Source organism: Entelurus aequoreus, linkage group LG26, assembly GCF_033978785.1.
Source record: "Entelurus aequoreus isolate RoL-2023_Sb linkage group LG26, RoL_Eaeq_v1.1, whole genome shotgun sequence".
NCBI lineage: Eukaryota > Metazoa > Chordata > Actinopteri > Syngnathiformes > Syngnathidae > Entelurus > Entelurus aequoreus.
The window spans coordinates 27,063,404-27,077,988 of record NC_084756.1 but is presented as its reverse complement, the minus strand read 5'-3'; the positions used below and the strand labels follow the sequence as shown (position 1 = coordinate 27,077,988).

General features: G+C 36.9%; 1 protein-coding gene across 1 annotated transcript in view; it reads right to left on the bottom strand.

Moving 5' to 3' along the window:
* The window catches only part of LOC133643318 (guanine nucleotide-binding protein G(i) subunit alpha-2), a 153,549-nt gene that overhangs the window by 29,247 nt on the left and 109,717 nt on the right, over positions 1-14,585 (bottom strand). Inside the window, exon 5 of the mRNA XM_062037810.1 lies at positions 6,080-6,208. Coding sequence (XP_061893794.1) covers positions 6,080-6,208 — 129 coding nt within the window. The remainder of the gene's footprint in view (positions 1-6,079; positions 6,209-14,585) is intronic.

The window sequence follows — 14,585 nt, the reverse complement described above, 5'->3', positions numbered from 1 at the left end:
CTCTATATATACTAGCCCACTGCAGACACATGCAGAAATCAACAAGGAATCGAAAAGTATTAAATCTGTGACAAAAATAATATCCGCTCTGTCTAAATGATACCGTTTGATCAGCTGCTCGTCATAAAAAAAACAAAAACATTGTTCCGTTCCCTGAACGTTCGCGCACGTCTCTCTCGCCTCAGTGCCATCCCCTGCTGGCAACTCCTAACCACTTAAGACACCTCTGAAGGTCTCTTAAATATCGTGGAGAGTAGGAGTGATTCTTAGACTTAAGAACGCTGATAAAAAGCTTTTATTCTTAAGTTTGAGAGTAGAACTAAATTTCGCAAATTCTCAGGACTTAAGTGTAAAATGGCACTCTAAGAAGCTTGATAAGTACGGCCCCAGATGAGTAGCCCGCTGGCCTGTTCTAAAAATAGCTCAAATAGCAGCACTTACCAGTGAGCTGCCTCAATTTTTAAAATTTTATTTATTTACTAGCAAGCTGGTCTCGCTTCGCCCGACATTTTTAATTCTAAGAGAGACAAAACTCAAATAGAATTTGAAAATCCAAGAAAATATTTTAAAGACGTGGTCTTCACTTGTTTAAATAAATTCATTTATTTTTTTACTTTGCTTCTTATAACTTTCAGAAAAACAATTTTAGAGAAAAAATACAACCTTAAAAATGATTTTAGGATTTTTAAACACATATACCTTTTTACCTTTTAAATTCCTTCCTCTTCTTTACTGACAATTTAAATCAATGTTCAAGTAAATTTATTTTTTTTATTGTAAAGAATAATAAATACATTTTAATTTAATTCTTCATTTTAGCTTCTGTTTTTTCGACGAAGAATATTTGTGAAATATTTCTTCAAACTTATTATGATTAAAATTCAAAAAAATTATTCTGGAAAATCTAGAAAATCTGTAGAATCAAATTTAAATCTTATTTCAAAGTCTTTTGAATTTCTTTTAAAATTTTTGTTCTGGAAAATCTAGAAGAAATAATGATTTGTCTTTGTTAGAAATATAGCTTGGTCCAATTTGTTATATATTCTAACAAAGTGCAGATTGGATTTTAACCTATTTAAAACATGTCATCAAAATTCTAAAATTAATCTTAATCAGGAAAAATTACTAATGATGTTCTATAAATTATTTTTTAAATTTTTTCAAAAAGATTCGAATTTGCTAGTTTTTCTCTTCTTTTTTTCGGTTGAATTTTGAATTGTAAAGAGTCGAAATTGAAGATAAACTATGTTTCAAAATTCAATTGTCATTTTTTTCGTGTTTTCTCCTCTTTTAAACCGTTCAATTAAGTGTAAATATCATTAATTATTAATAATAACAGAGTTAAAGGTAAATTGAGCAAATTGGCTACTTCTGGCAATTTATTTAAGTGTGTATCAAACTGGTAGCCCTTCGCATTAATCACTACCCAAGAAGTAGCTCTTGCTTTCAAAAAGGTTGGTGACCCCTGTGGTACAGGGTTTACATGTGTGTTTTTACATTTTATTTTGAAAAAATGTAACTATACAGGAGGAATTAAAGTGTCTGCTAGTGCACTGGTTCTCAAATGGGGCTGCTTAAGATTTGAAAAAATAAAATAAAACAGACAGAATAAATATCAATTCAATTAATGTGTAATTGCATTTCAAAACACATTGTATTATAATCACAAAATTGATGAATATTTAATATGCAGATAGCTTTATTTGCAATACATTTTTTTGTTGATAATTGACGTTCTTCATTGCATATTTTTAGAAAAGACTTGATCAAGTGGAATTAATCAAACAGAGAACAATTGTAGGTATGAAAAATATTCACCTATTTATTATTGAATGGACTTATGGTTATAGTTTAAGTTTATTCCAAACGTGTACAGATACAATATATATACACTACCGTTCAAAAGTTTGGGGTCACACCAAACATTTTTGTGGAATAGCCTTCATTTCTAAGAACAAGAATAGACTGTCGAGTTTCAGATGAAAGTTCTCTTTTTCTGGCCATTTTGAGCGTTTAATTGACCCCACAAATGTGATGCTCCAGAAACTCAATCTGCTCAAAGGAAGGTCAGTTTTGTAGCTTCCGTAACGAGCTAAACTGTTTTCAGATGTGTGAACATGATTGCACAAGGGTTTTCTAATCATCAATTAGCCTTCTGAGCCAATGAGCAAACACATTGTACCATTAGAACACTGGAGTGATAGTTGCTGGAAATGGGCCTCTATACACCTATGTAGATATTGCACCAAAAAGCAGACATTTGCAGCTAGAATAGTCATTTACCACATTAGCAATGTATAGAGTGTATTTCTTTCAAGTTAAGACTAGTTTAAAGTTATCTTCATTGAAAAGTACAGTGCTTTTCCTTCAAAAATAAGGACATTTACATGTGACCCCAAAATTTTGAACGGTAGTGTACATAACACAAACAAAGCTTATTTAATCCTACCCCTTTTCCAAACCATAGCAATTACTAACAGATATGCCCACTTCCTGTTCTCGTCTTGGAACACAATTTACATCAATGAAATACTACAGTTCTCTTCATAGATAAGCTAGTCGTGATTGACATCATGAGATGAATAATATCATTTTCAACAAAGTTCAAGATTTTTATCTTGATTCTTCTTTCTTGTAAACACTTTTAGTTTGTACATCCTCTTAAATGTGTTTATATTACTACATTGTGTGACTTCTTTGCTTGACCCATTTTATAACTTAATTCCACATATTGATTGAAGTCTTGCAAATGTTTTAAATTAGATTTTTCTCCAAGGTTATATTCCTCTTCCTTTGTTAAGAACAATTGTTGTACATTCTCGGGTAGCTGGTTAAAGATTGTTTTGTGCATAATTTTAACCTAATCATTGAATTTCTGTATTTTTGATTCAATAAATAAAGTGTTTGTGTGACCTCCATAACCTTATGTATTATTGTTACTGATCTTTTTTGTAACAGTTAGTGAATGAAGTGTATTTGTTGTAGTTTTTCCACATATTTCTGCACAGTAACTCAGATATGGTAACACAAAGAATATGAAGTGAATTGTGGTCCAGGACATGTTTTGCTTTGTTCACTATATGAATATTTCATGCCACCTTATGTTGTATATTTTTGTACATGAGATTCCCAGATCATTTTCTCATCTTTTATTACATCCCAAAACTAGATTTTTTTTCACCTTTTCAATGTCTACTCCGTCTATTTGTATTTGTGCTTCTCTTCTACAGTTACCAAATAGCATTATTTTAATTTTACTTAGATTCAAAGATAGTCTGTTTTTGTCAAACTATCTTTTTTAATTTGTTCATTTCTTCTGTTATTTGTACTTGCTTCTGTGTGTTCTCTCCCGAACAAAACGCAGTCGTGTCCCCTGCAAACAATGCTAACTTTAAGTCCTTTGTAGAGATAAATGCTTTAAAATGTAATATCGGAAATTATCGGTATCGTTTTTTTTAAAATATCGGTATGTTTTTTTAATTTTTTTAATTTTTTTTTTATTAAATCAACATAAAAAACACAAGATACACTTACAATTAGTGCACCAACCCAAAAAACCTCCCTCCCCCATTTACACTCATTCACACAAAAGGGTTGTTTCTTTCTGTTATTAATATTCTGCTTCCTACATTATATATCAATATATATCAATACAGTCTGCAAGGGATACAGTCCGTAAGCACACATGATTGTGCGTGCTGCTGCTCCACTAATAGTACTAACCTTTAACACTTCATTTTACTCATTTTCATTAATTACTAGTTTCTATGTAGCTGTTTTTATATTGTTTTACTTCCTTTTTTATTCAAGAAAATGTTTTTAGTTTATTTATCTTATTTTATTAATTTTCTAAAAAAGGACCTTATCTTCACCATACCTGGTTGTCCAAATTAGGCATAATAATGTGTTAATTCCACGACTGTATATATCGGTATCGGTTGATATTGGTATTGGTAATTAAGAGTTGGACAATATCGGAATTTTGGATATCGGCAAAAAGCCATTATCGGACATTCCTAGTCCTTTGTAACTTCACAAATATCGTTTATATAGAGATTGAATAATTCTGGTCGCAGTATTGATCCCTGGGGTACGCCACAAGATATGTTTAGTTCTGTTGACATTTTTATCTAGCTTAAAGGCCTACTGAAAGCCACTACTAGCGACCACGCAGTCTGATAGTTTATATATCAATGATGAAATCTTAACATTGCAACACATGCCAATACGGCCGGGTTAACTTATAAAGTGACATTTTAAAATTCCCGCCACACTTCCGGTTGAAAAACTCCTTTGGATATGATTTATGCGCGTGACGTCACAAAATCCACGGAAGTGGTTGGACCCCGTCGAACCCGATACAGAAACCTCTTGTTTTCTTCTACAAAATTCCACAGTATTCTGGACATCTGTGTTGGTGAATCTTTTGCAATTTGTTTAATGAACAATGGAGGCTGCAAAGAAGAACGTTGTAGGTGGGATCGATCGGTGTATTAGCGGCTAAGTACAATACTTACAGCAACACAACAAGGACTACTTACTACGCCTAGCCGATGCTAGCCGCCAAACCCACGGATGAAGTCCTTCGTCGCGCCGTTGATCGCTGGAACGCAGGTGAGCACGGCTGTTGATGGGAAGATGAGGGCTGGCTGGCGTAGGTGGAGCGCTAATGTTTTATCATAGTTCTGTGAGGTCCGGTTGCTAAGTTGCTAAATTAGCCTTAGCGTCGTTAGCAACAGCATTGTTAAGCCTTACCAGGCTGAGAATTTTTAACCGTGTAGTTACATGTCCATGGTTTAATAGTATTGTTGATCTTCTGTCTATCCTTCCAGTCAGGGGTTTATTTATTTTGTTTCTATCTTCATTTGAGAACGATGCTATCACGTTAGCTCAGTAGCTAAGTGTGTCACTGATGTATTGTCGTGGAGATAAAAGTCACTTTAAATGTCCATTTCGCGTTTTCGACTCTCATTTTCAAGAGGATATAGTATCCGAGGTGGTTTAAAATACAAATCTGTGATCCACAATAGAAAAAGGAGAGAGTGTGGAATCCAATGAGCCAGCTTGTACCTAAGTTACGGTCAGAGCGAAAAAAGATACGTCCATCACTGCCTCTCCAGTCCTTCACTGTAACGTTCCTCATCTACGAATCTTTCATCCTCGCTCAAATTAATGGGGTAATCATCACTTTCTCGGTCCGAATCTCTCTCACTCCATTGTAAACAACGGGGAATTGTGAGGAATACTAGCTCCTGTGACGTCACGCTACTTCCGGTAAAGGCAAGGCTTTTTTTTATCAGCGAGCAAAAGTTGTGAACTTTATCGTCGATTTTCTCTACTAAATCCTTTCAGCAAAAATATGGCAATATCGCGAAATGATCAAGTATGACACATAGAATGGATCTGCTATTCCCGTTTAAATAACAAAAAATCATTTCAGTAGGCCTTTAACGTATTGCCTCCTGTTGGTTAAGTAGCTTTTTATCCAGTTCCATACCAATCCTCTGATGCTATATTGTTCTAATTGATTAATTAAGATATTATGATTGATTGTGTTGAATGCTTTTGTTAGATCAATAAATATCGCTGCTGCACACGGTTTACCATCTATTGCATCTTATGCTGTGTTTTAGTTGAATTGGAGTGGTAATTGTTTTTTTTTGTGACATTTAGTGGCCACAATAATCATTAAGTTGAATCATGCAGACACATTTGTTACTGGATACTTTCTAATACACTTCTGCTTTGGAGACTTTGTATGTGTAAGTAATATGCAACTATAATTATTTGATGGTTGTTTATACTGACAAATGTGGACAGTGATGAATCAGACTTAGATATTCTTTTCAACCAAAAATGCTATTTTGGTGGTAATCCACAGGGGGTAGTTTATTGCAAAAAGGCTAAGGACCAGTGCGCTGTTACTCATTTAAATTCATTTGTGTGCCTTTGTTGGATTACTCAAGCTAGAATTCTAAACTTTACACTCACACACACACCGCAAATGTGTGTAAAATGTCCTCTTTTTTTAATTTTCTATCACACATGCATAATAAACTCGTGTAGCACAAAGTCTTACTTGAAGTGCAGGTCTTTGAAGGTGAAGTGTGTTTCCACGATGCCCGTGGTCTTGACCCGGGTTCGCAGCACGTCCTGCTGCGTGGGGATGTAGTCGGGCTTGGCTATCCTCTCCAAGTCGTTCAAATAGCTGAAAGGTAGAGAAAGAGAATATTTAGCATGTGAGGAGAGAGGTGTGTGCAGGGCTGAGGGTTGTTTCAGGTTAAGCTCACTGGCACAGTCCTGAGAAAAACACAAGTATTACGTGTTGGCTGAGGTACAACGCCGTCAGAACACTGTCCGCCCCACAGCAGGGTTCTAATTTATGTGCTGGTCACAGGACTACTTATTTGCCTGCACTTATTACACTACAGCACATAATGGCGGCTGAAATATGGTTTCAAATACTCATATTTGAAGTTTGATGCCATTTTTTTGCAAGTGTAACAACTTCCTCTTCAAATTTATTACAAAAAACAATTACCGTATAAAACATATTGCCAGTCAATAAATAATTATGTGTTACGTCTCAGAAATGATCACAGCATTATCATTTGTATTTTGATTCAAAACAGTTTTATAAGAAAAATTTACTAAGAAAATAATATTATATAATATAATACTGTACATATACATTCACTGTACAAACATACATATACACATACATGTACATATACATTCACTGTACAAACATACATATACACATACTGTACATATACATTCACTGTACAAACACACATATACACATACTGTACATATACACATACTGTACATATACATTCACTGTACAAATATACATATACACATACTGTACATATACAAGTACATATACATACATACATACACTCATGCACATAATCACGTTTCATCAAACATATATTAATGTTGTTGCCCTAGGGTAAACTGGGTATAACACATGGCACACTGACAAAGCTTAACCTATTGTTACTATAACAATCTACAAGGTTAATATAGGTTGCTTCTCTTTCTTCCCCTCCATTTTTCTGCATTCTTTTGTATCGCTAGTTATCATTACGTATATGTATTGTTGCATTTGAACAATTGTATTGTTGATAATAGAGGTAAATTATTGGTATTGTTCATTATCAATGGTATTTGTATTGCTCCATTTGTAGTGTAATAATGCTCATTGTCATTTCTATATTATTATTTATTTCTCTAATTTATTCTTTGCTATCAGTTTTACCATCATGTTTGTATGTATCGTAGACTTTACTCGCTGAATGAGTGGCTATCAAGTGCACTTCTTGCTCGTTCAATGCATTTTATTGACAATTTTAGCTTTTTCTGGGACCGCAGGCATCTTTTTAAGGCAGACGGACTTTGCCTGAATAAGATGGGAGTAAAGCTATTCATGAACAACATGTTTCACTTCCTGCATCTTGCATCTATCATCACTGCCAAGGACAAGAGACAAGAGGAGCCACCGAGGAAGGAAGACACAACACAGCCTATCAGGAACGTCGAAGGAGGACCGCCACTGCAAAAGGAGAACGTCGACCATGAGATACACCAGAGCAAAGAGGAGAGGTGTCTATCCTCCTCTACCGCCCCTCCCTCCATTCTGAATGCATGTGAAGATCCCTCCCCCACATCCCCCAAGCCATCCACGTCTCCATCTTTCTCCCTCCCTCAAGTAGACCTTTCTCCCCCCTTCTCCCCCTTGGAGTTCCGGGAGCTACCCCCACTCACGCCCCACCCTACTCAGATTTTTACCCCCCTAGATCATCGCTCACCTCCACCACCCCCTCCACGAAGGCGTGCTCCACAACCCCCCAGCCATACTTCACCTTTCTCACGCCAACCCCTTACACGCCCTCAACGTCCACCTTCAGTAGTTCGTCCCAGCTCTGACGCTGCTCACTCCCCCTCCCCCTTACGGCAAACCCCGCCTCGCCCTGACAGCAGTCCTGAATATTTCTGATACAGAAAAGGGTTCAGCAGTAGACCACATTATCAGCTGGGCCCAAGGTTGCCTACATCAAATCATGGCACCTTCTACATCCCTGTTGTGACTACCAAGAGAGTAAACATTGGGAAACTTAGCCACCCTGCTAACCTAAACAATCTCATTCCTATTATCTCCAAATCAAAGCCAACATGGAAGCCTGTCAATAACACCATCAGGATGGGTCTGCTCAATGTCAGGTCTCTGAATAGCAAATCATTTTTAGTCAATGATTTTATTAGCACTTCTAAACTTGACTTTATGTTTTTAACTGAAACATGGCTGGAACAAAATAACAGTGCAAGCATTCTGATCGAGACAGCACCCCCCAACTATAACTTCATTGATATATGTAGATCGGGGAAAAGAGGTGGAGGGGTTGCTGCTATATTTAAAAACATGTTTCAGGGGAAACAGATGTCACTCGGTGAGTTTACATCATTTGAATACCTGTGTGCTGTGTTGAAATGCTCTCCCAAAATTCTCTTGTTAATTATCTACAGGCCACCTAAATATTCTGCAAATTTTTTTGATGATTTTACTGAACTATTGTCTAGCATCTCCACTGACTTTGACTGCCTGGTTATAACTGGTGATTTTAATTTTCATATTGACGATTTAAATGACAAGGGCGCAAAAGAACTTTTTACTATTTTAGACACATTTGAACTGTCTCAACATGTGAAAGAGGCTACACATTATAAGGGACACACCCTGGACCTGATTATCACAAAAGGTCTCAATGTTTCTGATGTTCTTGTGATTGATCCTTCATTGTCTGATCATTTCTGTGTTTTCTTTAATATTTCTGTAATTCCGGACACACAAACAGAATCAAAGAATGTCAAAAAGCGGTACATAAATTAACATGCTAATGTCCTCTTTAAAAACGCCATCTCCTCACTACCACCTCTAAACCCATGTCATGCTGATGATCTTGTAAGCAACTTTAATTCCAAAATTGTGAATATCATAGATATCATTGCACCTGTTACAGTTAAAACGATTTCTGGCAAGCAAAAGGCACCCTGGAGAAAATCTGCTGCTGTAACAGCCCAGAGAAGAGAGTGCAGGAAGGCTGAACGAATCTGGCGGAATACAAAACTTCATATTCACCATGACATCTATAAAGAGAGCCTCCAGGCCTACAATTTAGTCTTAAAAAGTGCTAGAGAAACATTCTTCTCCAATATCATAAACAGCAACACAAATAAGGCCAAAACCCTATTCACAATCGTTGACAGACTGACTAAACCCCCAACACAAATACCAGCCGAACTCCATTCCACGCAGAAATGCAATGACTTTGCATTCTTTTATACTGATAAAATTGAAGGCATCAGACGCACCATCAATATCTCAAGTAAAAAAGTTGGATCACCACCCCATTTAGGCAAAAGTAACACAGCAATGATGGCAAGCTTTAATGCCATAGACTCTAAAACTCTAGTGGAAACGGTGACAGCTCTAAAGTCATCCACCTGCTGCCTTGATGTTTTACCTACCAACTTCTTTAAGAATGTTTTTGACTGCCTATCAACAGACATCTTGCAAATAGTTAATAATTCTATTAAATCGGGCAATTTCCCGAAGGCTTTCAAAACTGCAGTCATTAAACCTCTTCTAAAAAAGCAGAGCCTAGATGCCTCTGTTATCAACAACTACAGACCAATTTCAAATCTACCATTCATAAGTAAAATAATTGAGAAAGTTGTCCTCCAACAACTAAATCACTTCTTGGCTTCTACTGGCTGCCACAACAACTTCCAGTCAGGATTTCGACCTCTTCATAGCACAGAGACGGCCCTTCTTAAAGTTATAAATGACATCCGTCTAAACACAGACTCTGGCAAAACTTCAGTATTAATGCTTTTGGACCTCAGTGCTGCATTTGACACTGTCGACCACTCAATACTTTTGGACAGGTTGGAAAACTGGGTGGGGATCTCAGGCACAGTTTTAAGCTGGTTCAAGTCATATCTACAAGATAGGAACAATTTTGTTTCCATTGGTGACTTTGTATCAGAACCAACCAACGTAACGTGTGGAGTCCCCCAAGGTTCAATCTTGGGGCCGACTTTATTTAACATCTATATGCTCCCACTAGGACAAATCATGCAAAATAATAACATTGACCATCATTGCTATGCCGATGACACCCAAATCTATGTAGCGCTATCACCAAATGACTATCGCCCCATAGATCTTCTGTGCCAGTGCATTGAGCAAGTCAAACACTGGATGTGCCAAAATTTCCTACAACTAAATGAAGATAAAACTGAGATAATTGTTTTTGGTGCTAAAAAAGAAAGGTTTAAAGTCATCCAACACCTTCAATCACTGTCCCTGAAAACCTCAAATAAAGCCAGAAATCTTGGGGTTATTTTAGATTCTGATTTACATTTCGACAGTCACATCAAATCAGTAACAAAATCGGCCTACTATCACCTCAAAAATGTAAAAAGACTTAGAGGGCTCATGTCAGCTCAAGACTTAGAAAAACTTGTACATGCCTTTATTACCAGTAGGCTAGACTATTGTAATGGTCTCCTTGCAGGTCTTCCCAAAAAAACTGTCAGGCAGCTACAGCTTGTTCAGAACGCTGCTGCTAGAGTTCTAACAAAGACCAAAAAATGTGAGCACATTACACCAATTCTTAAATCCTTACATTGGCTCCCTGTACATCAGAGAATAGATTTCAAAATCCTCCTGCTCACATATAAATCACTACATGGTCTAGGGCCCAAGTATATCACTGATATGCTCCCACTATATACGCCCTCTAGATCACTAAGATCTTCTGAGACCAATCTGTTAGCGGTTCCAAGAGTAAACTCAAATCAAGGGAGATCATCATTCAGTCACTATGCAACACATAGCTGGAATAAACTTCCTGAAGATGTCAGACTCTCCCCAACTCTCACTACTTTTAAAACTAGACTGAAGACTTTTATGTTCACCTTAGCTTTCAGCTAAATCTTTTAATCTTTTAACTTTTAACGTCTGCACTGTTTTTATTTTTATTGTCTGCATTTTAATTTTGCTTTTATTTTCTTTCATTTCACTTTGTTGTCTGTGAAGCACTTTGAGTCTGCCTTGTGTATGAAAAGCGCTATACAAATAAAGTTGCCTTGCCTTGCCTTGCCTATCGTATTGGCTGATGTTGCTCTATTGTTGTTGTTGTTGTTATTGTTGTGTTTGCTGTTGTTGTTTTTGTCTCTCTGTCTAATCCCCCTCTTGTCCCCACAATTCCCCCCTCTGTCTTCCTTTTTCCCTCTTTCTATCCCCTCCCGCTACGGCTCGGCTGCACCAAATGATAATATAAATACATTTATTAAAGTCAAATACAAATAAGGCAACAAGAGGAGTATCCTACACTTCTCTTTTGTAAAGTAAATCTGAACAGCCTGTATGGGCATTTACATCAACTATATGATTTGCCTGAGAAGCTGGACAGGACAAATTTTTTTTTTTAAAAATAAAAAATATATAAAATAATAATATTATTGTTAAATATATTGTATTATGTTGCAAAGTCTCAAAAATTATTATGATTTGAATTTTGATTCAAAACGTTTTTTAGCAAAAATAAATATTACAATACTATTATTGTTTTAGATATATTTTGTTATGATGAATTATTTATTCACACAAAATTATTTTCAATTGTGAAATACTTTTAAAATATTTCTATTAAAACTATCCAGTATTTTGCCAGGAACATTAAACTTAATAAATGAGTAATCTATATATTACAAAACCATTTTCTATCTAATCAAGCATATGTTTAATGAATGATTTTATCATAAATATTATTATTTAACAGTATTTCTATCTAATAAATGGATATTTATGTCATGATGCAAGTGTGTAGAAAAAGGAATATAAATTAGTGATAAGTCAGTGGCCTGATTCTCACCCTGGACACACACTATTCTCCCCTCTCCATCCAGACCCACACCTCCCACCACCTGAACAGTTTTTTCCCCTCGGCCATCAGGCAAATGAACAAGAACTCCTAACAGCAGCTCCTTGAATTCCTTGAATCCCTTCTAAGTCTATCTGATAGCTCAGTCACAGCTCTTTTTATACCAAATATGTGTTATATGTGTTTTATGTCGCACGTTTGCACCCGTTCCCAAACAATGGCAATAAAACTATTCTGATTCTGATTCTGATTGGCTCAACTTGAATCAACATGAAATACCAAAATTACAATCCTCCAATCACTCAGTCAAGTTACTAAAAAAAGCACAGGAGCCTTCAACCGAAGCCACCTGACTTTTCCTGGACTGAAAAGTTGGCCACATTATTATTCTTTGAAATGATTTGTTAGAGATGTGTCACCTTGCTTGCCTCTGCTCCTCCCAGCAGGAGCTCCAACACGGATTACAACCCAACAACAGACTCATTCTCTCTGCATGCCGGCTCCTGATGAAGACACAGCAAGACGTTCGTCCTCACTCATCGCTACTGAATGTGAGGACGCACGATCTCAGGTCCAACAACAGTGGCCCTGAATACCCCCCCCCCCCCATCCCCATCCCTGAGAAGAAGTACTGTTCATAAGCAGCCTCTCTCCATCAGTACCTTACATGCGGTCTTATTACGCTGCCACGAATGCAGTTCTCCGAGACGCGGGTCACTGAGGCGAATGGTGTCATTAGCCCCTTTTCTTCTTTACTGAACTATTGTCTAGCATCTCCACTGACTTTGACTGCCTGGTTATAACTGGTGATTTTAATTTTCATATTGACGATTTAAATGACAAGGGCGCAAAAGAACTTTTTACTATTTTAGACACATTTGAACTGTCTCAACATGTGAAAGAGGCTACACATTATAAGGGACACACCCTGGACCTGATTATCACAAAAGGTCTCAATGTTTCTGATGTTCTTGTGATTGATCCTTCATTGTCTGATCATTTCTGTGTTTTCTTTAATATTTCTGTAATTCCGGACACACAAACAGAATCAAAGAATGTCAAAAAGCGGTACATAAATTAACATGCTAATGTCCTCTTTAAAAACGCCATCTCCTCACTACCACCTCTAAACCCATGTCATGCTGATGATCTTGTAAGCAACTTTAATTCCAAAATTGTGAATATCATAGATATCATTGCACCTGTTACAGTTAAAACGATTTCTGGCAAGCAAAAGGCACCCTGGAGAAAATCTGCTGCTGTAACAGCCCAGAGAAGAGAGTGCAGGAAGGCTGAACGAATCTGGCGGAATACAAAACTTCATATTCACCATGACATCTATAAAGAGAGCCTCCAGGCCTACAATTTAGTCTTAAAAAGTGCTAGAGAAACATTCTTCTCCAATATCATAAACAGCAACACAAATAAGGCCAAAACCCTATTCACAATCGTTGACAGACTGACTAAACCCCCAACACAAATACCAGCCGAACTCCATTCCACGCAGAAATGCAATGACTTTGCATTCTTTTATACTGATAAAATTGAAGGCATCAGACGCACCATCGATATCTCAAGTAAAAAAGTTGGATCACCACCCCATTTAGGCAAAAGTAACACAGCAATGATGGCAAGCTTTAATGCCATAGACTCTAAAATTCTAGTGGAAACGGTGACAGCTCTAAAGTCATCCACCTGCTGCCTTGATGTTTTACCTACCAACTTCTTTAAGAATGTTTTTGACTGCCTATCAACAGACATCTTGCAAATAGTTAATAATTCTATTAAATCGGGCAATTTCCCGAAGGCTTTCAAAACTGCAGTCATTAAACCTCTTCTAAAAAAGCAGAGCCTAGATGCCTCTGTTATCGACAACTACAGACCAATTTCAAATCTACCATTCATAAGTAAAATAATTGAGAAAGTTGTCCTCCAACAACTAAATCACTTCTTGGCTTCTACTGGCTGCCACAACAACTTCCAGTCAGGATTTCGACCTCTTCATAGCACAGAGACGGCCCTTCTTAAAGTTATAAATGACATCCGTCTAAACACAGACTCTGGCAAAACTTCAGTATTAATGCTTTTGGACCTCAGTGCTGCATTTGACACTGTCGACCACTCAATACTTTTGGACAGGTTGGAAAACTGGGTGGGGATCTCAGGCACAGTTTTAAGCTGGTTCAAGTCATATCTACAAGATAGGAACTATTTTGTTTCCATTGGTGACTTTGTATCAGAACCAACCAACGTAACGTGTGGAGTCCCCCAAGGTTCAATCTTGGGGCCGACTTTATTTAACATCTATATGCTCCCACTAGGACAAATCATGCAAAATAATAACATTGACCATCATTGCTATGCCGATGACACCCAAATCTATGTAGCGCTATCACCAAATGACTATCGCCCCATAGATCTTCTGTGCCAGTGCATTGAGCAAGTCAAACACTGGATGTGCCAAAATTTCCTACAACTAAATGAAGATAAAACTGAGATAATTTTTTTTGGTGCTAAAAAAGAAAGGTTTAGTCATCCAACACCTTCAATCACTGTCCCTGAAAACCTCAAATAAAGCCAGAAATCTTGGGGTTATTTTAGATTCTGATTTACATTTCGACAGTCACATCA